The sequence below is a fragment of the Myotis brandtii genome, unplaced genomic scaffold (assembly GCF_000412655.1).
Source record: "Myotis brandtii unplaced genomic scaffold, ASM41265v1 scaffold496, whole genome shotgun sequence".
Lineage (NCBI taxonomy): Eukaryota > Metazoa > Chordata > Mammalia > Chiroptera > Vespertilionidae > Myotis > Myotis brandtii.
In genome coordinates, this window is record NW_005368921.1 from 591,004 (window position 1) to 614,469 (window position 23,466).

Below are 23,466 nucleotides of genomic sequence, written 5' to 3' on the forward strand. Positions count from 1 at the left end.
GCGAGAGACACACTCACGAAGACACATACACTGGGAAAGCGGGTGTGGGGGCGGGAAGGTGAGGGTGGTCAGAGATGAATTAAGACAGATTGGAGGGCGAGGGGAATAAGAGAGCTAGAGAAGGATCCAGAAATGGAGGAGAGAAAGAGATGAGTCAAAAACAGAGACAAAGGACAGACTGTCAGAGAGATAGAGACACATGGAGAGGGACACAAGGAACAGAAGAGACTTAGGGAGAGACTCAGAGAAAAGGAAAGAACAGAAATAATAGTGGGAGTGGAGAATTAACTGAGTAGACAACCAAAGAGACCATGCTGGCTCTTTCAGCCTCATGCTCTTGTCATCCTCCAGACCTACCCTTGGAAGCCCACGTCCAGGCGCCGTAAGTTCTACTACCAAGCTGCCTTTGTGGCCACCCTTGTGAAAAAAAGGAAGATGGCCAAGGAGAGGGGCCTAATGAGCCCCAATGATTTTGCCCAGCTGCAAAAATACATGGAATGTGAGTCTTTTTCTGTGTCCTTTAGTTCTGGAGACCTTACCCCAGAGAGCTCCTCCTCTTCCTTCAATTTTCCCCCCTCACCTCCAGTTTCCCCCATGATCTTGAACCAGTCAGCTCCTAAGATATGCCTATAACTAGGAAAGGGAGGAGAGGGGGATGGGGAGATGTCTGGGGTCTCAGCTGTCCATCTACCTTCTCTGGACCTTGACTGCCTATTACAAGTCTCAGAGAAGAAAAAATAGGGGTACCACTTTGGAGGATCTGAAATGTTATTCTCTTCTGTATTTCTGTGTATTTCAGACTTTCTTCTTTCTTCGTCTCACTTGAATCTTTTTTCCTGTTGGATGTCTGGGTGGGACACTGGCAGAGGGCAGGGAGAGCTAAACTAGACTAATGCTCTTCTTTCACTCTCTTCACACCTTAGACTCCACCAAGAAGGTCAGTGATGTCCTAAAGCTCTTTGAGGATGGTGAAATGGCTGGATATGTCCAAGAAGATGTGAGTGGCAGCTGGTAAATCTTTTCCTGGACCAACTCCTCCTATCTTTGTTTTTTGCTACACCATTGGGATCCCCAACTTCCAGGGATTATTCTGGGCCCAACCATGCTCTCTTCCCTCGAGATACCCCAACATTCATTGTTACTGCAGCTATTGCTTTAGGACAAAGCAAGAGATTCTAGTAATTCAGGACTCAACCTAAGAAGTTATACTCCTGCCATGGGTGCTTCTCAATTCTGCACTTACTGTCTCTGTCCCCACTACTCCCAATTCTTCAATCCCCAACTCCCATCCTGCAGACTCCCCAGGATAATGGTTGCTCTCATCATAGGCCATTGGGTATGAGGGATTCCAGCAATTCCTGAAAATCTACCTGGAAGTGGATGATGTTCCCAGTCACCTAAGCTTGGCCCTGTTTCAATCCTTCCAGACTAGTTACTCCTTAGAAGAGACTGTAAAAAAAGGTATGGTCACATAGGTGGGAATGGGCCCAGCCTCCTGAAGAAAAGTCATGGGTTTTGGGGTGAGAGCTGAATTGAATCACATGCTGGGGTTAGGGTTGGGGGTCAGAGGTAGAGGTTGGCCCTGCTGGTCTCTGGGAGCTGGAAGAAGGAAAGTTAAAGGGAAGAGTTGGGACAAACAAAGGAAAAGAGAAGAGCCAGAGTGAAGGGAGCCCCAACCTCAGATTTACTGTACTTTTTGTATCCAGATATGGTATGTCTCAGTGATGTCTCCTGCTACTTTTCCCTTCTGGAGGGTGGCCGACCAGAAGACAAGCTAGAATGTGAGTTGCCATTCTGGACTGGGGGAGGGGAAGAAAGGTGAAGGGAGAGAGGGTGTTCCCCAGCCTTCCTTCCCTAATTTTTTCAGGATTCCTAAAGACCGACAGGGCCTGACAAAGGTGGGGCCAGAGAGTGAGCCCATTTTCTCTGTTCCCCCAGACTCCTTATACCTAATGCCATCCACCATAGTCACCCGAGTTCCTATGTTTTGTACATTTTCATGTAGGTGGCCTGGGGTGTTCTTGGGATGTAGACGGTGTGTAGTATCTCCCCTATCAGGTTCATTGAGGGTGGAATCCAGACCTGTTTCCCCTCCCTTTTTGTCTCCTTTTTCAGTCCCAACCCCAAGCTCTGGGCTCTTCATCTAAAAGGTTTCTCCCTATCTCTTTGTTTCCCCTGTATTCTATGATGAATTCTTTGGGTATCCCTCACAAACTGACCCTGGCCCCCCTAAAACACCCCACAGTCACCTTCAAGCTGTACGACATGGACAGAAATGGGATCCTGGACAGCTCAGTGAGTTGTGGGACCTGTATGCTGGGCAAGGGAGTATGTGTCCATTTGTCTGTGCCCTCCTGTCTCAACTCTTCCAGGATCTTAAGAAGCAGAGGAAGCTAGAGGGAGAAGTTGAATTTTGTAGAACTAAATTTGGGAGTAGGTCCCAAGCTCTTGACCCCTAAAACAGGAGGCTGGAGGCATGAATTGGGGACTGCCTTGAAAACATATGAACACACATAGACTTAGCATAGGCACCTGAGAATGAGAGATGGGTCTGGGGTGGAATCTAAGAACTCTGATTTCTAGAGAATGGTTTGAATGGTGGTAGTGAGGTGGGATATGGCTGTGGCTCTTACTCTCTTGGCCCACAGGAAGTGGAAAAAATCATCACACAGATGATGCGAGTGGCTGAATACCTGGATTGGGATGTGTCTGAGCTGAAGCCGGTAAGGCAGCTCTTCCTTCATGTCCCTTCTTGTATTTTCTCCTTGTTGAGTCTACTTTACCCTTAGCTAGGATGGCTGGTCTGGATGTCCTAGGGGGCCTTGGAGAGGTGTCAGATCTGAGGGGCCACTCACACCAACAGTCTCCCCATTCTCTGCTTAGATTCTTCAAGAAATGATGAAAGAGATTGACTATGATGGCAGTGGCTCTGTCTCCCTGGCTGAGTGGCTCCGGGCTGGGGCCACTACGGTGCCATTGCTAGTGCTGCTGGGCCTGGAGATGGTGAGTAGGAGAGACTGGTAAGGAAGTTAAGACAGCTGCCTTGGGTTGTTTGCCAGAGGTTGGTTCTCTAAGGGCTTAGACACTCCCTAGCATTTACTATGCCCTCCTAGACCCTGAAGGACAATGGGCAGCACATGTGGAGACCTAAGAGGTTCCCCCGACCAGTCTACTGCAACCTGTGCGAGTCAAGCATTGGTCTTGGCAAACAGGGCCTGTGCTGTAACCGTGAGTGATGGGGCCTGGGAGTGTGGGAGCAGAGGGGCAGCCCAGCTATCTGTGGGAGCATGGCGCTCTGAACTTAGTGTAACCTGGGCTTGAATTCTGACCTCTGTCACTGACTAGTTATGTGACCTAGTTAAGCCTTAGTTTCCTCAACTGAAATTGAGATCATTGTGAGCATTAAATAAGTTGTTGCAAGAAGAGTGCTTCATGCCCTAACCAGTTTGGCTCAGTGGATAGAGCATCAGCCTACGGACTGAAGGGTCCCAGGTTCGATTCTGGTCAAGGGCATGTACCTTGGTTGCGGGCACATCCCCAGTGCGGGGTGTGCAGGAGGCAGCTGATCGATGTTTCTAACTCTCTATCCCTCTCCCTTCCTCTCTCTGTAAAAAATCAATAAAAATATATATTTTTTTAAAAAGAAAAATGCTTCATCCAGTGCATGTACCTACTATTAAGTCTACAATAAAAATTAGTTATTATTATTGTTTTATATCTGGGCCTCCTTTGGATCATCCAACTCAGTTATTGGCACGTGGAGGGAGTAGGGGTAGTCATGCAGTAACAATTGCTCTCTAAGGGGAAGAGTGAGCAAAAGGCATAGGTCTTGGAGGTGAGCCCCCACCCCAAACTTTAATTATCTACCATACCCTCACAGCAAGGGATTATATGTCTTGTTTCAGTGAGTGATCCTACCTCACCCCCGGGTAAGGAGGAACTAGAGAGAGAGGCTTTAGCTAAGTCTCTGACCTTCTTCCCCCTTGCCCAGTCTGTAAGTACACCGTTCACGACCAGTGTGCCATGAAGGCCCTGCCTTGTGAAGTCAGCACCTATGCCAAGTCTCGGAAGGACATTGGTGTGAGTGACCCCCATGCCTACCCCATCACCATCCACAGCCTGGCCCCAGCCCTTGGCCCATTGTTACCCTCAACCCTTCCCCAGTCCTTGCTCAGACCCTCTCAGACTGGGATTGCCTTTCTCCCCAAGGTCCAATCACATGTGTGGGTGCGAGGAGGCTGTGTATCTGGAAGATGCGACCGCTGTCAGAAAAAAATCCGGATCTACCACGGTCTAGTTGGGCTGCATTGTGTGTGGTGCCACCTAGAGGTCAGTTCGGAGGCTTTGTCTACAGGCTGCGCCTTGGGGCCCCTGCTTAAACTGCCCTCTCTTCTCTGTTAGTCTCTAGTCTTCTCGCCTCCCAGACAGCTTATCCCTTACAGCCCCTATGGGCTCTCTTTTCAGTACCAGATCCCCAAGTTGAGAAGTGATGAGGTTCCCTCCACGATCTCTCCATGCCCACCTTGTCTTTCAGATCCACGATGACTGCCTGCAAGCTGTGGGCCATGAGTGTGACTGTGGGCTGCTCCGGGATCACATCTTGCCCCCATCTTCCATCTATCCCAGCGTCTTGGTGAGTGCTGTGGGAAGCGGCTGGGAGGGGACACGAGTGCTTCTCCGATTTAAAAATACACATGCACACAATGCCATTTAGAGCAGAGAGCCTATACTTTTAGGACTCAAGTCAAACTCTCATCTGTTTAGGGATTCACACACAATCCAGTTTTCCTTCCCTTTGCTTCCCTTCCTAGGCCTCTGGACAGGAGCATAAAAGTAGCAAAACAAGCCAGAAGATCGTGGATGATTTAAATTTGAGCACGTTTGAGGCTCTGCGGGTACAAGGCTGAGAGGGTTGGGCTTCATGTGGTGGGGGATGGTTTTCCTTCAAAGGAGCCCTCCTGGGGGGAATGAAGTGGAAACCTGGGGAATTGTGCCTGCTCTCCAGAAGCCCCACCCTGGTAGAGGAGGGGAAAAAATATCTTGGGGGAATAACAGCTTTCTGTTCCTGTCTCCAGGGTCCATCTGAACTCTAACAAAACCCTGTGTTCCCTATCCTTGTTTTCTTCTCCCATGCAGATTGACCCTGTTGCTAACACCCACCCACTTCTGGTCTTTGTCAACCCTAAGAGTGGTGGGAAGCAGGGAGAGAGGTGAGAAAACAATACTGGGTCTTCTGAGATGGAGGGAGAAGACCGACAGAGATTTGGAATCTGTGTGTATGGAGAGGACTTTCCTTGAGGAGGACAGCAAGAAAGTGGGGTACAGAAACTCCATCCCCTGCCATGAGCTTTCCTTTTTCCCTCAAACAGGGTGCTTTGGAAATTCCAGTATCTGCTAAACCCTCGACAGGTGTTCAACCTCCTAAAGGATGGTCCTGAGCCAGGGTGAGTGTAAGTTGGGAGCTGTAGCACAATGTTTGTGTGTGTCTGCCTATCTGTGTATGTTGAGAGAGCAGGAAAGATTGCATGTTAGGAGGGGAGGGCCAGGGGACCCCTAGAAATCAGAATTCAGAATGCTGTTTTTACTAGGGTCACTGAGTATTCTGTCCTCTGAGTGCTCTGCCTCATCATTGTTCTGCTCTCAAAGGTTGGAGATACCAATTTTCCCTAACTACTAAGGATGGCTATAAACTATCCCCATTGTACCTTTTCTCTGCCCTTAATAGAGATAAGTCTTTTGACATAGGAGAAGGGGATTATAAGGAAAGTCCAAAAAAGAAGTAATCTGCCTGTCCGGGAGTTGGGTAGCCTCATTCCAGTTATCGTTCCTCACCTTCTCTTTCACCTTTTGTCTCAGGCTTAGATTCTTCAGAGAAGTTCCCGATTACCGGATTTTGGTGTGTGGTGGAGATGGCACAGTAGGCTGGATCCTCGAGACCATTGGTCAGTGCAGGGAGCGCTCCGGGCAGGGCACTCGGGCAGTGGCCTTCCGGGGCTAACTCCCTCCATGCATTTCTGCACCTGCCTCCCCAGACAAAGCCAACTTGCCTGTTGTGCCTCCTGTTGCTGTGTTACCCCTGGGCACTGGAAATGATCTAGCTCGTTGTCTAAGATGGGGAGGAGGTAAATGATTAGAAATTTTTGCTTGGGTAATGGGTGGAGTTGGGTTGGAAGGGGAAGACACCTAGAAAGCATCTAGGCGTCTGGTGTACAAAGAGGGTTGGGAAGAATAGGCATAGATGGGCAGGTACCAAAGTGGATTGTCCCAAAAGGAGAGAGCTGTGGAAGGAACAAGGATCACAGTCTGAACTTAGAAGGGTCAAGGGTGATGGTTCTCTCCCCTATAAATCTAAAAATCTTCTATTTCTCCCAACCAATTCTTAGGGCCCAGAGCATCAGGGAAAAAGGGGGTAGAGGGAGGACAGTGTAGGAATAAGAAAGGTTGTATAAGAGCTAAGCCAGCTCTGGCCAGTGTGGCTCAGTTGGTTGGGCATTGTCCCGTGCACAGAGAAAGGTTGCTGGTTCGATTCCTGGTCAGGGCACATGCCTGGATTGCAGCTCGATCCCCAGTAGGAGGCATGCAGCAGGCAGCAGATTGATGTTTCTTTCTCTACCTGTCCCTTCTTCTCTCTCTCTCTCATATCAATGAAAACGTGTTTTTTAAAAATATGTAAGCCAGATGCCGAGTGATGGAACTAGTAGGGAGATTGGCCATGACTCATCCATTCATTCAACCAGTTAATCAGGTCATGTATTCATTCATTATAATTTCTTCCCAAGTGTATTGCAACAGTCTCCTAACTACACTCCCATTTCTAGTCTTTTGCTCCCTTCAAAGAGAAAGAGTTGTAGGCATTGGTAGTTACAGACGTCAATATGGGGCAGGTTGAGTTTGAGGTATCTTGGAGCTGAGCTGTTGGATTCAAAGTCCAGCTCTGAGATGTCACAGGAGATTATAGAAAGGGTCTGCTAAGGAGAGTAAAAAGTGTTTTAAGTGGAAGAAATTATGTAAAACCATTGGAGCCACCAAACAATGTGGTGGTGCATTAGGGGAAAGTGTGAGTCATTCATTGTGACTGGGACATAAGGTGCGAAATGGGGAATGGGGAGAAGGAGGACTGAGTTTACTAGAGTCCAGATTATGGAGGGTCATGAATGCTGTGCTGGGGAGTTTTTAACTTCATCCTGCTGGAGATTGCAAGCTGACAGCCCACAGAAATTATTTGTATTGTCTACCTTGCAGCGTTTTAATTTTTTTGACTTTGGCTATTTCTAAGAAGTGGGTTATGTATTCTTCAATTTCCCACAATCCCTGGGCTTCCTACTATTCACTCGTCCACTTTACCTTTCTAACAACTGAGGCATTTGAATGTGCAATTCCTGAATCGTAGGGAGCTCTTAAACTCATGAAAAATATATGTAAAATATTATACTCTTGTATACACTGGCCGGTGTGCTCAGTGGTTGAATGTCAACCTATGAACCAAGAGGTCATGGTTCAATTCCCAGTCAGGGCACATGCCCGGGTTGTGGGCTCAATCTTGTGTGGGGCATGCAGAAGGCAGCCAGTCAATGATTCTCTCTCATCATTGATGTTCCTATCTCTCTCTCTCTCTCTCTCTCCCCTTCTTCTCTGAAATCAAGAAAAAATATATTTAAAAGTAAAATAAAATATTATACCCTCTATATATAAAATATTATTCCAGAAATTAGGAATATTTTTGAATACATATTACAATGTAAATTTTTGGCCAGATTTTATTTATTTGTTTGTTTGTTTTGTTTTGTGTTAATCCTCACCTGAGGATATTTTTCTCATTGTTTTTCTTTTAAAAATATTTTTATTGATTTCAGAGAGGAAGGGAGAGGGAGAGAGAGAGAGAAACATCATTGACCGGTTGCCTCCTGCACGCCCCACACTGCGGATCAAGCCTGCAACCCGGGCATGTGTGCTTGACTAGAATCGAACCTGGGACCCTTCAGTCCACAGGCCGACACTCTATTCACTGAACCAAACTGGCCAAGGCCCCATTGATTTTTTTAGAGAGAGTGGAAGGAAGGGGGAGAGACACACACAGAGAGAAACATCGATGTGAGAGAGATACATCGATTGGTTGCCTCCCGCACGCACCCCAACCAGAGCCATGAGGTAGAAGCCACAATGTTTGGTAACTAATGGTTTGTGGAGGAGGACGTGAAGACCTGTCTAAGACATTTCCTAGGTCTGTGGACTGAGCAGATGGGATGGCATTTATTAAGATATGGGATACAGGAGGAGGACCAGTTTAAGGAAGCAAGACTCATTTTTAGACACGCTGCATTGAGGTGTCAGTGGAGCACCCAGATGGAAGTGTGTGGTGGGTAGTTAGAAGTCAATGTTAAAAATTTAGGAGAAAAGTCAGGGCTGAAGATACATGCTCGAGAGTCATCTGCTCCTGGGTGGTAATTGACATCCGGAGAAAAGAAGAGTTACCAGGAAAAGAGTTAAGAAGAGAAGGTGGATGAGAACAGGCAGATCCTGGTAATCACCCTATTTAAGGTTGAGCAGAGGAAGATGAATTATTAATGGAGTCTATATTAGTGACCTGTTTCTGCTATAACAAGTCACCACAAGCAGTGGTTTAAAACAACACAGCTCTGACCGGTTTGGCTCAGTGGATAGAGCGTCAGTCTGGGGACTGAAGGGTCCCCCGTTTGATTCTGGTCAAGGGCATGTACCTTGGTTGCGGGCACATCCCCAGATGGGGGTGTGCAGGAGGCAGCTGATCGATGTTTCTAACTCTATCCTTCTCCCTTCCTCTCTGTAAAAAAATCAATAAAATATATTTAAAACAACAACAACACAAATTTATCATCTTAACCTTCTGAGGATCAGAAGTCCAAAATAGGTCCTATTGCACTAAAGTCCAGGTGCTGGCAGGGCTGTGTTTGTTTAGAGGCTCTAGGGGTCCTCTTTTTACTTATAAGGACCCCTGTGATCACCTTGGACCCGCCTAGATAATTCAGGATAATCTCCCCATTTTTAAAAATCATTAATTTAATCACACCCGCAAAGCCGCTTGCTGTGTACGGCAACATATTCACAGTTTCTGGAGATGAGGATGTGGACATCTCCGAGGGGCCATTACCCTGCCTACCGCAGAGACTAAGAAGGAGCCGTTAGAGAGGGTCCTCTGTCACTTAGAGAGTGCTAGTTTAGAAACCAAGTGAGTAGTTTCGTGAGTTAAAATAAGAACTAAAGATATACTATTGGTTTTGGCAGGAATCATTGGCAATCTTTGCCAAAAGAGTTTCCACAGGGTTGTATGGTGAAAGGCAAATTACAGTGGGTTGAACCACCAATGGAATGTGAGGAAGTGAAAACCCAGTTTTGTAATCTTTTTCTTCCTGATTGCAAAAACAATACGTGCTTGTGGTAAAATATACTTCAAACATTTCAGATATACGTGCCAAGAAAGTGAAAGTTCTCTGTAATCTACTCCCTGGAGTTTTGGAGTCTATTTCCACATGGTTTTCTTTCCAGAGACATACTAATCTGTATTTAAACAACAAGGTCGTTTTACAGATGCTTTTCTTCTTCTTCTTTTTTTTTTAACGAAACAGTTCATCTTGGTTGTCATTATATTTCTTTATTAAAATATATTTTTATTGATTTCAGAGAGGAAGAGAGAGGCAGAGAGAGATAGAAACATCAAATGATGAGAGATAATCATTGATTGGCTGCCTCTTGCACGCCCCCTACTGGGGATCAAGCCCGCAACCCAGGCATGTGCTCTTGACTGGAATCGAACCCAGAACCCTTCACTCCTCAGGCCAACACTATCCACTGAGCCAAACCTGCTAGGGCTGCCTCACTCCTTTTATTACTGAATAGCACTATGCTCTGTGAATGTTATTATTTACTTATTTATTTTTATTTTGAGAGTATGTTTATTAAAGCTAAGGATAGCGAAAGGAGGAAGGGCTTAGGATAGAAGAAGCAACAGGAGAGAGACTAGGTGAGGCTGCTTAAGCTCCCTAGAACTGTTCTAGGAAAAAAGAAGTGAGCCAAGGTGGGGCTGCTTTTGCTCATTGGAAAGTCAGAGGAAACGGGGCCTTGGACACAGGTTCAGAGGGTTAGCCCGGGAGGAACAGCTGCTGCCCATGGCTCCTCTGGTTGCAAGTGTTGTGGGGACTGTTAGAGTTTAGGAGAGGCATGCCTGTCGGGGAAGAAAAGCATGGATGTGCTCCTGGGAGGGAACGTGCCTTTCATAATTTATTTAACCAGTCCCCTCTTGATAGACATTTGGTAGCATTTAGTCTTTTACTACAAACCATGTGCAGTGAACACTGCACATCTATTTCTGCACACAGATGTGAGAATTTCTCTAGGAGAGATTTCAAGAAGTGAAATTGCTGGCTCCAAGAGCATAAAGATTTGACACTTGATTAGTTATTTTCTTAAAAAAAAATAGTGCTTGCTTGAGCAGTATATATACTAAAATTGGAAATGATACAGAGATGATTACCATGGCCTCAGTGCAAGGACACACAAATTTGTGAAACATTCCATATTAAAAAGAAAAAGAAAGTAATATGTCAGTACATTTTCACTGTAAAAAATTTTGAAAAGTGAAATGTGTAAGTCTTCATATATAGGTCTCTTTTTCCTTACTCCTCACCAAATTCCACATTCCTCCCACTGCTTCCTATTTGCACTCATTTTTCTGTTTTCTCATGCACACACACACAGAACTTTTAAACAAACATAAATGGGATCATGCTATCCAAATTTTTCTGGTTCTTTTTTTCATGGCATAATGTGTCTTGGAGTTCTTTCCATGTTAGCACCTATAGATTTCATTTTGCATTCAGTAGCTGCGCATTATTTCATGGCATGGATTTGCCACCATCTATATAACCTTCCCTTACTGATGGGCATTTAATTTTTTCCAATATTTTGCTTTTTTAGAAGTACCTCAGCAAACTTACTTGTATATCCACTGCTGTGCACGTGTGTTAGTTTCTGTAGGTGAAATTCCTAGAAGTGGAATTGCTATGTCAAAGGATACGTTTTGATAAAATTTGATAACGTTTTGATAAAAATTGTCAAATTGTCTTCCAAAAACGAAATAACAATATGTGCTCCAACTAACAGCAAATGAGAGTGCCAGTCTATTCATAATCTCTTTAACACTTGATTTTATCAATCTCTTTATACTTTGTCAATTTGAGCATCTTTAATATGCATATTGTCCATTTGTATTTCTTTCTTTAAAATATATTTTTATTATTATTTAAGATATATTTTTATTGATTTCAGAAAGGAAGGGAGAGAGAGAGTGATTGAAACATCAATGATGAGAGAAAATCATTGATCAGCTGCCTCCTGCCCACCCCGCTACTGGGGATTGAGCCCACAACCCTTCAGTCCACAGGCTGATGCTCTATCCACTGAGCCAAACCAGCTAGAGCTGTATTTCTTCTGTGATTGTCTTGATTGCCTTATTTGCCAGTTTTTCTATTGACTTTATAAATATAGAATTTGTCAGCTTTTTTTGAATGTTGGCGAAGTTAATCTGTTGTCTGTGCTGCAGAAAATTTTCCTCAGTTTGTATTTTGTCTTTGTTGTTGTTGCTGTTAATCCTCACTTGAGGATATTTTTCCATTGATTTTTTTTTAGACAGAGTCAGAAGGGTGGGGGAGAGACACAGAGAGAGAAACATTGATGTGAGAGAGACACATCGATTGGTTGCCTCCCGCACATGCCCTGACCGGGACAGGGGATTGAGCCTGCAACTGAGGTGCATGCCCTTGACGGGAATCAAACCTAGGACCCTTCAGTCTGTGGGCAGACGCTCCAACCACTGAGCCAAACCGGTAGGGCTATTTTGTCTTTTTTTTTTTTTAAGTGTGTTATTTATTTAACCATACAGAAGTTTCTAATTTTAATCAGTCTTTCCCTTTTTTGGCTCCTAGCTTTGTATTATGCTTTAGAAAGGCCTTTTCCATTCAAGATTGTTAAAACATTGTGCTTTCTTCTAGTACAAATTCTGCTTCCTTTTTTTACATTTAAATTCTTTGATCCACCTTGAATTTATTTTGGTATAAGGAGTAATTTTTACACCCAGCACCATTTATGGAATAATCTGTCTTTTCCCTGCTTACTTGAAATGTCATCATATACTAAATTCTTATATATACTTCATTCTATTTCTGGGCACTCTGTCCTTTACTTTTTACTTTATTTACTTTTATCACACTGTTTAGACAGAGAAAGTGTCAGGGAATGAGGGAGAGAGATAGAGATAGAGATGGAGAGGGAGATAGAGATAGAGAATGAATTTTCCCCATTCATCACTCATTTTAAAAATTTTCTGGCTATTTTTTCTAGTCTTCCAGATGAACTTTGCGTTATTGTTAGATGGGTACACACATTGGGAACGCACATCCTCCATGACAGTGTGGAAGAAAGGGTCAGCAAGGTCCATGCCCAAGCACCCTTCCCTTCCACTGGCAAGGGCTGGGAGGGTCTGCAGAATCAGGACAGAGGATCCCTGGGAATTTGTGGAGCTAGGAGCTAAGAGGAGGTCCCTCTGAGACTTGGGGCTGAGTGCTAACCTGTCTTCTCCCCCCTCCCTAGGCTATGAGGGACAGAATTTGGGGAAGATCCTCAAGGATTTAGAGACGAGTAAGGTGGTACATATGGATCGATGGTCTGTAGAGGTGATACCCCAACGAACTGAAGAAAAGTGTGACCCAGTCCCCTTTCAAATCATCAATAACTACTTCTCCATTGGTGTGGTCAGTGGAGTGGGCATGGGGGAAGGGAGGAAGTAGGGGTTAAGCAGGCACAGGCTGGAGGAGGGCAGACTGGAAAGGTAGAGGTTAAGGAAGCTATGCACAGGAAAATTTGGGGTGGGGCCCAGTGGTGTGAGTTGCAAGAAAAGAACATGAGGCATACTGCTCCCAAATGGGGAAGTTAAAGAAAGTTATGTGCTGAGAGGAGGCAGGCCTCTGATCTTACATGCCCTGAACTCCCTAGGATGCCTCTATTGCTCACCGATTCCACATGATGCGAGAGAAATATCCTGAGAAGTTCAACAGCAGGTGAGAGAAAGTGGGGGTGGGGGTAGGTATACACAGTGGCAGGGACCAGTTGTGGCCAAGTGTGACCAGAGCACTTATATGGGTAGTAACACCTCTAGGAAAGCCCTCAACCCAAAGGTACCCTGTTCTGCATGGCTATGGAGTCAGGAGGTTGATGCCCTTCCCTGTCACTGCCAACTGCATAATTTGTCCCCTCCCTACTGGGTCTTGTGTTGGGGCTGATACAGAATGAAGAACAAGCTATGGTATTTCGAATTTGCCACATCTGAGTCCATCTTCTCAACATGCAAAAAGCTGGAGGAGTCTTTGACAGTTGAGGTGGGTATGATGAAACCTAACCCTATATCCTTTTCAGCTTTTTATATCTTAGTTTCTCCCTACACAGGTGCCTCAAGAACTTCCCATATTCTTGAACCTTTGCTTTGACCTCCCAGTTCTCCAATTTTGAATTCCCAAGTTCTCAAGATATACTAGTCCCTATTTCCCTCCATCCCTTGCAAAACTCAAAATCTTGGCTTTCCCTATTTGTCATTTGGTGGAGGAAGAGGTCACGCCCTTGATTGTGTCGTGAAGTAAGGGTCTGTTTTCTCCTATCCTCAGATCTGTGGGAAACCACTGGATCTGAGTTCCCTATCTCTAGAAGGCATTGCAGTCCTGAACATTCCTAGCACGCATGGTGGATCCAACCTCTGGGGTGATACCAAGAGACCCCATGGGGACATCCACGGGATCAACCAGGCCTTAGGTTCTGCAGCTAAAGTCATCACCGACCCTGACATCCTGAAAACCAGTGTACCAGGTGAGAGGAGCAGCTCTGGAAGCCGAGTGAGCGGGGCTAAGGGGAAGGTGTGACTCTCTCTGAAGGCACCCTGCTTCTGCAAAACCTATCTCACTACTTTCCACCCCCAGACCCAAGTGACAAGCGGCTGGAAGTAGTAGGGCTGGAGGGTGCAATTGAAATGGGCCAGATCTATACCAAGCTCAAAAATGCTGGACGTCGGCTGGCCAAGTGCTCTGAGATCACCTTTCAGTAAGGAAAACTCTGGCCAGGGGCTCTGAGGGAAGGAGTTGGGCCGGGAGCACCCAGGTCATGGGAATGGTGGGGAGGGGCTGTACTAGGAGATCTCAGTGCTAAAGGGTCTGAAAGCCAACCTGAGAAACAGAGTTTTGGTATTTGATTGGTAAGGAAATATCCACCAATCTGCCTTGGCCTCCCACAGCACCACGAAAACCCTTCCCATGCAAATTGATGGAGAACCCTGGATGCAGTCGCCCTGTACGGTGAGTATTGCCTATGCCTGCCAAAAATTGAACCCTCAGGCTCCATGGATCCTAAATCTCCATGCCATAGCTTCTTTACTTCCTCCTGATGCCTGAAGTTCCCCTGTGCACCATTCCTCTCATACCCTGACTTCCTAGCCCCTGGCCATCCTACTATGTATGGCTTATCTTGGACCCCAGCAACCCACCCTGAACCCATGGGTCTTCCCCCAAATTTCTGCTGCTGCAGCCCCAAGACACCAGGTTCTGCATCTGAACATGCCCCCTTCCCTTCCAGATCAAGATCACCCACAAGAACCAGATGCCCATGCTCATGGGCCCACCACCCCGCTCCTCCAATTTCTTTGGCTTCTTGTGTTGAGGGGGACACCTCAGCCTCCAAGCCAGCCTTGAACCCACCTCCCTGGACTCTACTCCATAGGCTCTGTACACTGCTGCCACACCCTCCTGCCAGCTCAGGGCAGTGTTCCTTCACCCTTACAGTATTTATTATCCTGCACCACCTCCACTATTTCCCATGCATATGTGTGCACACACACATACACAAACACACCACAAACACATACATTGAAAGTGCCTCATCTGAATAAAATGACTTTTTTCCCCTCACTGGGATATCTGTTAAGTGAGTGGTATACCTCCTTCTTTTATACCTTCACTCTATAAATGACATAGATTCTCCCAAGAAGCAAGAAAAAAACAGCATCGGGTTCTGAGTATTTATTTCAGGTAATGGCAGCCTTCGAGTAGAGAAAAGATAGGCATTGCTGTCCACCCTGGGTAAATCATGGCATCCCATGTGAGTACTCAGACCTGCTGCCCGCTGAGGAGGGGCTTGCTCTCACCAATGGAGGAAGAGTGGAAGACCCGGGGCAGACGCAGCCAGTGGGTGCTACCCTGTGGTAGCTGGGGAAGGGAGACAGCAGAGCCCTGCTTCATAAGTCTGCGCCTGATATTGGGAGAAGGAGGAAACTGGTTAGCAATGGCCAAGGGCAGCCTGTCTGTGCCTCTGCAAAGGACACACCCATATTTCAGGTTTACTTGGCCTCGATCTTTGCTCCCCAACCTTCTCCTCACCAACAGTGTTCATCCTCTCTTGTTTCTGTGGTAGCCTCTGTCCATTCTCCTCTCCCTACGAGCTTCCCTATTTGAGGACTCCAGGCCTAGAGATCTGCCCTTTTTGCAGGTGGAGAACTCAGTTCACCCAACCTCCTCCACCTTTGATATTGCCAATAACAATAGTCAGCAATATAATCACTTATTGCATTCTTGCTTCAGAACCAGGTGCTTTATCCACATTGTCTCTAATCCTGACAACAGCCCACTGGATAAGTGTTAGTTTTCCTACTTTGCAGAAGTTCAAAAAGGTTAAGCTACTTCCCGAAGATCCCACCAGCAAGAATGCAGCCCACACTTGTTTAACTTCCAAGTTTGGGCTCTTTCCTGGACACCATCCTTCCCCTTGAGGAAGAGCGAGTGGTGGAAATAAGGAATAAGGAAGTGTGAGCTGGATGGTGGGGTTCTCACCTGTATACCAGAGATGCAAGCACCATAGCCACCAATACCAGCAAGATACCCACGAACAGGGGAGCCTGCCCAAGGTCTGCTTCTTGACCTGTGAGTAGAATCCCAGGCTCTGCTTCAGTGTCTGCTCCCTGACAGATAGCCTCTGCCCACTGCCCTTCTTCATCCCTGCTCTTGTCCAAGTACCTACCAGGCATGACAAGCTGGGTGCTGACCATTGCCAGGCTGTTGGCATCAGCCAAAGACACATTGAGGCAGTAGGTCCCTGAGCCACCTGTTAGTACCTGGTACAGAACCAGCTGGCAGGCTGGGCTAGGTGGCACAGGCTGACACAGCCGCTGGGTAGGGGGCTGGCACCCTGGCGATGAGATGTCCATACAGGCTTCCTCAGGCAGCCTGGGAGAGGTGACATCTTATGTCAGGGGGTCTGGGAAAGAACACTTGATACCAGAGAGTAGGTTAACAGTCAACCCAGGAGTTCTCAGGGCCACCAGTGGGACACTCACCCGCCTTGACAGGACACAGTCAGCTCAAATGCATCCCCTTCACTGGATGGCACAGCCTGCAGGATCTCAGCACTCTCGATGCCCTCTGCAAAGTTGCAAGATTTTAAGCCTGGGATTCCTCTATCAGGATTCCCTAAAGGCCCACAGACAGGAAATCCCTAGGCTGCTTCCCTAATCCCATCCCCATGCCTTCAAATGAAAACTCTGGGATTTAAGTATTCTTGCTCATGTGAGCAACTCCTTCCACAGTATGCTTCCACTGGCAACCTGAGACAGCCCGCACCTCCCTCCGCCAGCCCCCACAGTAGGCAGGACTCACGGACAATGTCCATGGTGAGGGAAAAGGAACCGTATCGATACAGAACGCAATCCAAGGGGGCTTGTCTCTTCACCAGGATTAAGGTGTCTGTATCATCCAGCAGGGGGCTCTGGGAGCCTGGCAGGAGAGGAGAGAAGTCAATAGACAAATGACTCACCTGGAAACAGAAGCCTAGCAGGCTTATTCCTAGAAGAGCCAGAGCTACTGGATCCAGGCTTGGAATCTGACAAGACCTGGGAAATCTCATTGTATAGATAAGAAAAGTGAGGCCCTGACAGAGAAATACTGCCCCACAGTCTCACAGATGGGGTAGAGTTAGAGTTTTTAAAAATCACAAGTATTGCCCTGACCGGTTTGGCTCAGTGGATAGAGCATTGGCCTGCGGACTGAGGGGTCCCGGGTTCGATTCCTGGTCAGGGGCATGTGCCTTAATTGCGGGCCCATCCCCAGTTTGGTGTGTGCAGGAGGCAGCTGATCGATGTTTCTAACTCTCTGTCCCTCTCCCTTCCTCTCTGTAAAAAATCAATAAAATATTTAAAAAAAAAAAATCACAAGTATTTATCATACCCCACACTGTGCCAGGCCCTAGGCTAGATACTCAACATATGTTTAACTCATCTAAGTGTCACTTTCTCACTCTCCCGTTTTCAGTGCTGTAATTCCAGACTGATCTGCTTTGGGAAGAGAATCCAGGGGTGGGAAATGGTGTCAGAATCTGGAAAAGATTTCCATGCATTTTCGCTTGAGCAGAAAATGAGATATAAATATTATAAATAACCACAGTCTGTCATTCCCTGGCCTGTCCCTCCGAGAACAGCTCTCAGGGATAGAGAAGCAACGAGCTCTCTCCCCCAGGCTCTAGGGAAAGGCCCTGACTTCCTGGACACATCTATTCCATGGCCTTAAGAGGGACTTGAGGGCTTTAAAACCAGTGAGGCCTCTGAGGGGACTCCATTGCTAGGCAAAGGGTTGCGTAACAACTGGGTCCTGGGGAAGTCTTTCAGCTCTTTAGTTACAAATGCCCCACCTCAATAAACCTCATTCACACTGGCCCTCTTACCTGTAATACCTTCTGTAGGCATGAATGGGCTGGCATCTGGACCCTCAGGCTCAGGTGTGGGTACCTCTCCCGCTGTGGTCTCCACCAACTCTGTGGTTGGTACCTGTACAACTGTGGTTTCAGAGGGCTCTCCAGTTGACACTTCAGGGGTCGTACCGATAGCCTCTGCGGTTGGCATCTCTGCAAGTGTGGTAACTATGCCTTCTGTGGTTGGCATCCCTGCAAGTGTGGTACCTAGGCCTTCCGCAGTTGGCACTTGCACCGATGTAGTACCTAAAACTTCTGTGGTTGGCACCTGCACAGCTGTGGTTCCAGAGGACTCTGCAGTTTGCACCTGACCAGGTGTGGTACCTACAACTTCCGCTGTAGGCACTAACCCAGCTGTGGTGCCAGGGGCCTCTTCAGTTGGCACAAGCCCATTTGTGGTTCCTGGAACTGGGGAGGAGCCACAGGAGCTGAGAGGAATAGCAGCCTGAAGCACCACCCGGGCAGTGACTGGGCCCGACTCTAGGTAAGTGTGAGTGACCACAAGTGCCCGAGAGATCAAGGTCCCAGTACTGTCTCCAAAGTCCCAGGTGTAAGAAAGGTCAGCCCCAGACAAGTAGCCACTGGGGTCATGGAGCTGGAGCGCAAAGACCAGAGGTTGGTTTCTCAGGAAGTGCTTGTTCCCTCCATCCAAGGCCTGCAGTTGGGACACACTCACAGAGAAGGGCACCTGGTCTGGGATTGGAACCAGAAAAGGTAAGAACCACACCTGGGCCACAGCTTCTCTTTTCACAGCCACACCCTCCAACCCCAAGATGACTGTCTCTTCACTGGCTCCGAGCCCCATATTCCTTTGCCCAGGTTGTCCTGGTTCTGCCCCTTTAAGGTTATACACATTTCCCGTTTCCCCTTCTAGTCCAGCCAAACCTCTCCACCTTCTCTTGCTGTAGGATTGGCCTTGCCCCTTCCTAATCCTTACCAGTAACGATGAAGCCTAAGCTGGCGTGACCAATAGGCATGTAGCTCTCAGACCCCCGGCGGTGGTAGACAGTTACTTCCATGGTGTTTGTGCCCAGCACTGTTGTGTCTGTCCCAATGCTCAGCCCAGACACCGGGCCCCCTAGAACTTGCCAGTATTGGCCTGAGGGTTTTGGAAAGAAAAGCAGGGAGGGCTGAGGGTTACTGGTTGAAGAAGACTGATTAGAGACAGCACCAGAGACAGCTGTATTTAGGATGGTAATTTTAGATGGTATTTGGAAGGTGGTGATATGGGGGCCAGGGAAGGAGTCCTAAAGAGTGGTTCCATGGAATGGGACTATAATTGGGGAAGGACTCCCAGAAAGAACTATTATAGAGTTGGAGGGGGCTAGGTGCTATGGAAGAGGCAGGAGCCAGGGGGAAAATGATTAGGGAAACTTGCAGAGCTTAAAGGATGGGACCAAAAGGAAAGAGAATCAGGTAGGAAGAGGTGAATCCAAGTGTGGGTGACAGGCCAGAGCAGGGAGTCCTCACCCCAGGTCTTCCAGACATAAACAAATCTTCTCCTCTGAGACCAAGGGCCTGATGGGCAGGCCTCCCCATCAGGGAAGATGCAGGCGTCATCAAGTTCCTGCGGATACACTGGCTGTCCTCCCCACACCTGGCTCCCTGAAAGGCAGACACAGCGTCACCTTTAAACCCTGGCATTACACCAAACCCCTAATATGGCTCTCGGAGGGGGCTCTGGGAATACTCCCTAGCTGCAAAGTGTATTCCCCTTGGTATAATCCATTTAGGGTGGTAGTGGAAAGAATGGAAACTACAATTAGATTCATGTGTATATACTTACACAGGAAAGAGATTGGAAGGCCATATATCAAGGCCATATATTTAGAGAGATTTGCTCTAACTAATGGGATAAAAGTAAAAATAACAGCACCAGCTAACATTTATTGAGCCTTTACTATAGGCCAGGGCAGGCCTTGTGCTGAATTCTTTATATGTTATCACATTTTAGTCCTTACAACAACCTTTCATTGTAGGTATCATCCCCATTCTACAGATAAGGGAACGGAAGCACAAAACAAGTGTTTGCCCAGGGTCACATCCTAGTAACAAGTTTAAATCCAAATCCATCCAACTTCTAAGTCCACTGGGTCTTCTGACCCCATTTGGGCGACTATAATCCCCCCCCGCCGCCCCACACACACACGCTTTATTTGTGTCTTCTACTTTTTCTACAATGAATATGCATTACATATATAATTTGTTTTTTTTTTAAGTAGAGGTGGAAGGGGGCATTCCCTGAGCTCATTAGGCATACTAGGGAATTGGGACATAGGAATGAGGGCCTGGGATAAAGAGGTACTCACCATTGATGCTGGTGTCATTGGCCCAGATGACCTGCCCATCTGGCAGCACCTTTTGGCTTTCAGGGAAGTGCAGGGAAATAGAGAAGGAGACATTTGCCCCAACCAGCGTAGGCCCATCATTACGGACCTTCAAGGACACTGGGCCACCTGGAAAAGGCAGTTGCATTAGCTGGGACTCCTTGGCTTCCCCTCCCCATATACCCTTCCCCTTCTTCTCTTCTCAAACTACATTCAGCCCAGTTCCCTCCCCACTCCATTTCCACCATGGCCTCCCCAGAATCTGCCAAGTTCCCACCTCTCCAGCAGTCATGCCCCTGGTTTTCTGTCCAATCAGGATACAGCTGCTTGTTCCAGGCTTTAGTTCTGAGCTGCCTCGAGACACCAAGCCAGTCTTGGCCTATGGATCCTAAAAGGAAAGTGCCATGAGGGCCCTAGGATCCTCACTCAGTCCCTTCTCAGGGGATAATAGTGCCCCACGTCACTCCACTCATTCTCACATTCAAAGTGCATTTTAATTTACTGAATGCCCTCTAGGTGCCAGGTACAAAGGACTATGCTAGGTACAAAGGACTTAAGAAATGAATAAGACATAGCTCTGAAGGGATTCAAGGTAAAGTATAGGAAATAGACATATATGTAAATTGCTATAAATCAAGGCACTATTTAATATAAGCCATAGCAGACATGCATGAAGTACTACAGAATGACAGTCTAAACAGATTTCTGTAGTTCCACTCTGGCAGATTAGGAAAGACTTCAATGAGGAGTCGGACTGTGGGATAAAGCACTCCAGGCAGAAGGCCTAGCATGAGCAGATGCATGCATGGAGGCATGGAAGCACATGGCATGATAGGGAACTACTAGCAGTGTGGTTAATGCACGCTGGCAAAGACGAGACCAAAAGGCCGCCTTGGGGGCTTTGAGTGCCCGGTGAAGGAGTTTGGCCTTTAACTCTATAGGCAAGGCCACCTCAGAAGATTTTGTTTTATTGAGCTATAATCCACATACACAAAATTCACCCTTCAGAATCTTTTTTAATATGATCAGATTTGTCTTTTAGAAGGATACCTGGCAAACAGTGAGGAAGATGGATCAGAAGTAGGCAGAGGTTGGGGTTGGGGACACAGCAGACAAATTTATTGCAACTGACTGAGAATAGTCTGAGAAAAAGAGATATGATGAATCTCTATATCCCTCATCCAGATCCAACAACTATCGCATTTGTCACATTTGCTTTTTCTATACGTTATTATTGTTGTTTGTTTTTGTTGTTTTATTTTTTATTGAATTTATTGGGGTGACATTAGTTAATAAAATTATATAAGTTTCAGGCATACAATTCTATAATACATTATCTGTATATTGTATTGTGTGTTCAGCACCCCAAGTCAAGTCTCCTATTTGTTTTTAGTTAAAGTCTTTAAAAGCTTATCCCAGGCATCTTGTTATTTTAACCCAACAAATTCAGTATGTATCTGTTTTTAAAATGAATATTTTATTGAATAAGCATTACTTCACATGAAACAAAATTATCAAACCTAGTCCATAAAAATTTCATTAATATCTAAAAATGGCTTTTGATATTAAAAAAAAAAAATCAGGATCCAAAAAGTAAGCACAGTCCTTTAAGAGCCTCAGATGGACAAGAATGAAGAGAATGTTTCCAGACTACATTAAGGAACATAGTAAGAGAAAAAGACTTAAAACAGCAGCATGAATGAGGAAAGTCAGATCAAGAAGAATTTTCTTGAAGTCTGTGAGAAAGAAGAAACTGAGAGCCCAGCTGGTGTGGCTCAGTGGTTGAGCATCAACCCATGAAGCAAGAGGTCACTGGTTTGATTCCCAGTCAGGGCACATGCCTGGGTTTTGGGTTCAGTCCTCAGTAGGTAGCGTGCAGGAGGCGGCCAACTGACATAAATGTTTCTATCTCTCCAGCCCTCTCCCTTTCTCTCTCTCAAAAATCAATAAAAAACATTAAAAGAAAAAAAAAGAGGAAACTGAGATATGATGCATGTATTTCAGCATAGCAGAAACTATCCTCACTCCATTTGTAATTTGTACTGGAAATCTAGTTGATTCTGCTGGGGGAGGAGCTGGAATCTTCATCGAGCATCCTACCACTAGAGCAAGAGAATCATAAGATGCCCCATTCTTTTCCCACTCCCAACCCTCCCTCCTCAGCGCCCCGAGGGACATTCCAGATCCTCTCACCACTCCTCACCCCCACCTCCTGCTCCTGTCACGAGGCCCCAATCCTCCAGAGCCCTTTCATGTGATGCTCAGCTGAGACCCCTCTGCCTGTCTTTTCCAGGCCCAGGACAAAAGCCTGGGCTGTGTTCACCCATCCCCACCCTACAGAGGTTTGATGGTGCCTCCTTACTCTTTTTATCCAATACCACATTCTCTTACTCCTCACTTTAAATACCTTGTCCCAAGTGCCCGAGACATCACCTAAAAGAGCCTCCCACTCATTTCCCCGCCCCCCCTTGGAGCCCCTGCCCCAGGGGGGCCTCAGAATTATGGCCACAAAGACCCTCCATTTTCTTGCCCTTCCAAGCAGATGGAATTACTCTCAGATTCAGTCCCAGATTCAGAGTTCAAGTGCGCATATCCTTACTAAATCAAATGAATGAGAGAAGCCTGAAGTGTTGCTGGTATCTCCCATTAGGAGGGGGAAAACCAGAGCAGGTGTGCAACCCCAAATGCACTTATTCATATCCACACGCCCCACACTAACCTTCTGTGGCCCCCACAGCCAGAAGAGCACCCAGCACAGCCACATGGAGAAGGCATTTTAAAGGAACCATCCTGTCTTTCTTCCAGCAACCAAAGGCACCGAGGGGCTGGGACAAGCCCCTATATAAGAAAGGGGTACTCATTTGCATAGTCCTTCCTCCTCTCCCTCCAGGGGAGGTCTGGGAGGGGCAAGAGAACCGGAGAACTGACAAGGGATCCTGGTCCCTGGACACAGGTTCATTCTCATCTTGACTGAGAAAGAATTGGCTGAAGGGCAGCTACATAACACGTACCCGACATGCACAATTCATCATGGGAGGTTAAAGCAACCTGTTGTTCGAGTCAAACCAGGAGCCTCAAAAAGACTGAAACAGAGATCCTGCATCCAAAAACAGAGAGAGAGAGAGACAGTATCAGGGTAGGCAGAGAGGCTGAGGCAGACTCCTCCGACACCCAGGAAACCCTTACGAGAGATTGCCAGCTTCCTGCTTTTCTTTATTTTTTTATTTATTTACTTAAATTTATTATTCAAGAGAGCACATCCCAGCTTCCTACTTTTCGAAGGAGGCCCCAGGGCCAGGTGGCATTTAATCTTAGATCGATATATATTTTCCCT

At 46.7% G+C, this 23,466-nt stretch overlaps 2 protein-coding genes across 8 annotated transcripts in view; one reads left to right on the forward strand and one right to left on the reverse strand.

The window, feature by feature from the left end:
- The window catches only part of DGKA (diacylglycerol kinase, alpha 80kDa), a 21,109-nt gene extending 6,115 nt beyond the window's left edge, over positions 1-14,994 (forward strand). For 4 of the 7 annotated variants that reach the window (XM_005876707.2, XM_014548100.1, XM_005876711.2 and 1 more), the window contains 23 exons: positions 352-499; positions 924-997; positions 1,329-1,461; positions 1,707-1,781; positions 2,246-2,295; positions 2,649-2,723; positions 2,884-3,003; positions 3,114-3,228; positions 3,992-4,080; positions 4,210-4,329; positions 4,535-4,633; positions 4,812-4,895; positions 5,137-5,210; positions 5,370-5,444; positions 5,857-5,942; positions 6,033-6,122; positions 12,622-12,782; positions 13,024-13,088; positions 13,316-13,406; positions 13,689-13,887; positions 13,998-14,118; positions 14,309-14,369; positions 14,647-14,985. In XM_005876707.2, coding sequence (XP_005876769.1) covers positions 436-499; positions 924-997; positions 1,329-1,461; positions 1,707-1,781; positions 2,246-2,295; positions 2,649-2,723; positions 2,884-3,003; positions 3,114-3,228; positions 3,992-4,080; positions 4,210-4,329; positions 4,535-4,633; positions 4,812-4,895; positions 5,137-5,210; positions 5,370-5,444; positions 5,857-5,942; positions 6,033-6,122; positions 12,622-12,782; positions 13,024-13,088; positions 13,316-13,406; positions 13,689-13,887; positions 13,998-14,118; positions 14,309-14,369; positions 14,647-14,730 — 2,205 coding nt within the window. In that variant the 5' untranslated portion in view covers positions 352-435 and the 3' untranslated portion in view covers positions 14,731-14,985. Of the gene's footprint in view, positions 1-350; positions 500-923; positions 1,012-1,328; positions 1,462-1,706; positions 1,782-1,867; positions 2,296-2,648; positions 2,724-2,883; positions 3,004-3,113; positions 3,229-3,991; positions 4,081-4,209; positions 4,330-4,534; positions 4,634-4,811; positions 4,896-5,136; positions 5,211-5,369; positions 5,445-5,856; positions 5,943-6,032; positions 6,123-12,621; positions 12,783-13,023; positions 13,089-13,315; positions 13,407-13,688; positions 13,888-13,997; positions 14,119-14,308; positions 14,370-14,646 lie in introns of those variants that run through there. The other 3 variants (XM_014548099.1, XM_005876709.2, XM_005876710.2) reach the window with 3 other exon arrangements.
- Positions 14,995-15,077: 83 nt separating this feature from the next.
- PMEL (premelanosome protein) lies at positions 15,078-22,956 on the reverse strand. Its single transcript, XM_005876712.2, has 11 exons — positions 22,852-22,956; positions 20,410-20,520; positions 20,115-20,261; positions 19,276-19,410; positions 18,743-18,904; positions 17,779-18,498; positions 16,719-16,835; positions 16,400-16,484; positions 16,084-16,289; positions 15,897-15,984; positions 15,078-15,318 (listed from the first exon to the last, which is right to left on the reverse strand). The coding sequence occupies exons 1-11, from the start codon at positions 22,919-22,921 to the stop codon at positions 15,177-15,179; spliced, it is 1,983 nt and encodes a 660-aa protein (XP_005876774.1). The 5' UTR covers positions 22,922-22,956; the 3' UTR covers positions 15,078-15,176.
- Between the last annotated feature and the right edge of the window lie 510 nt (positions 22,957-23,466).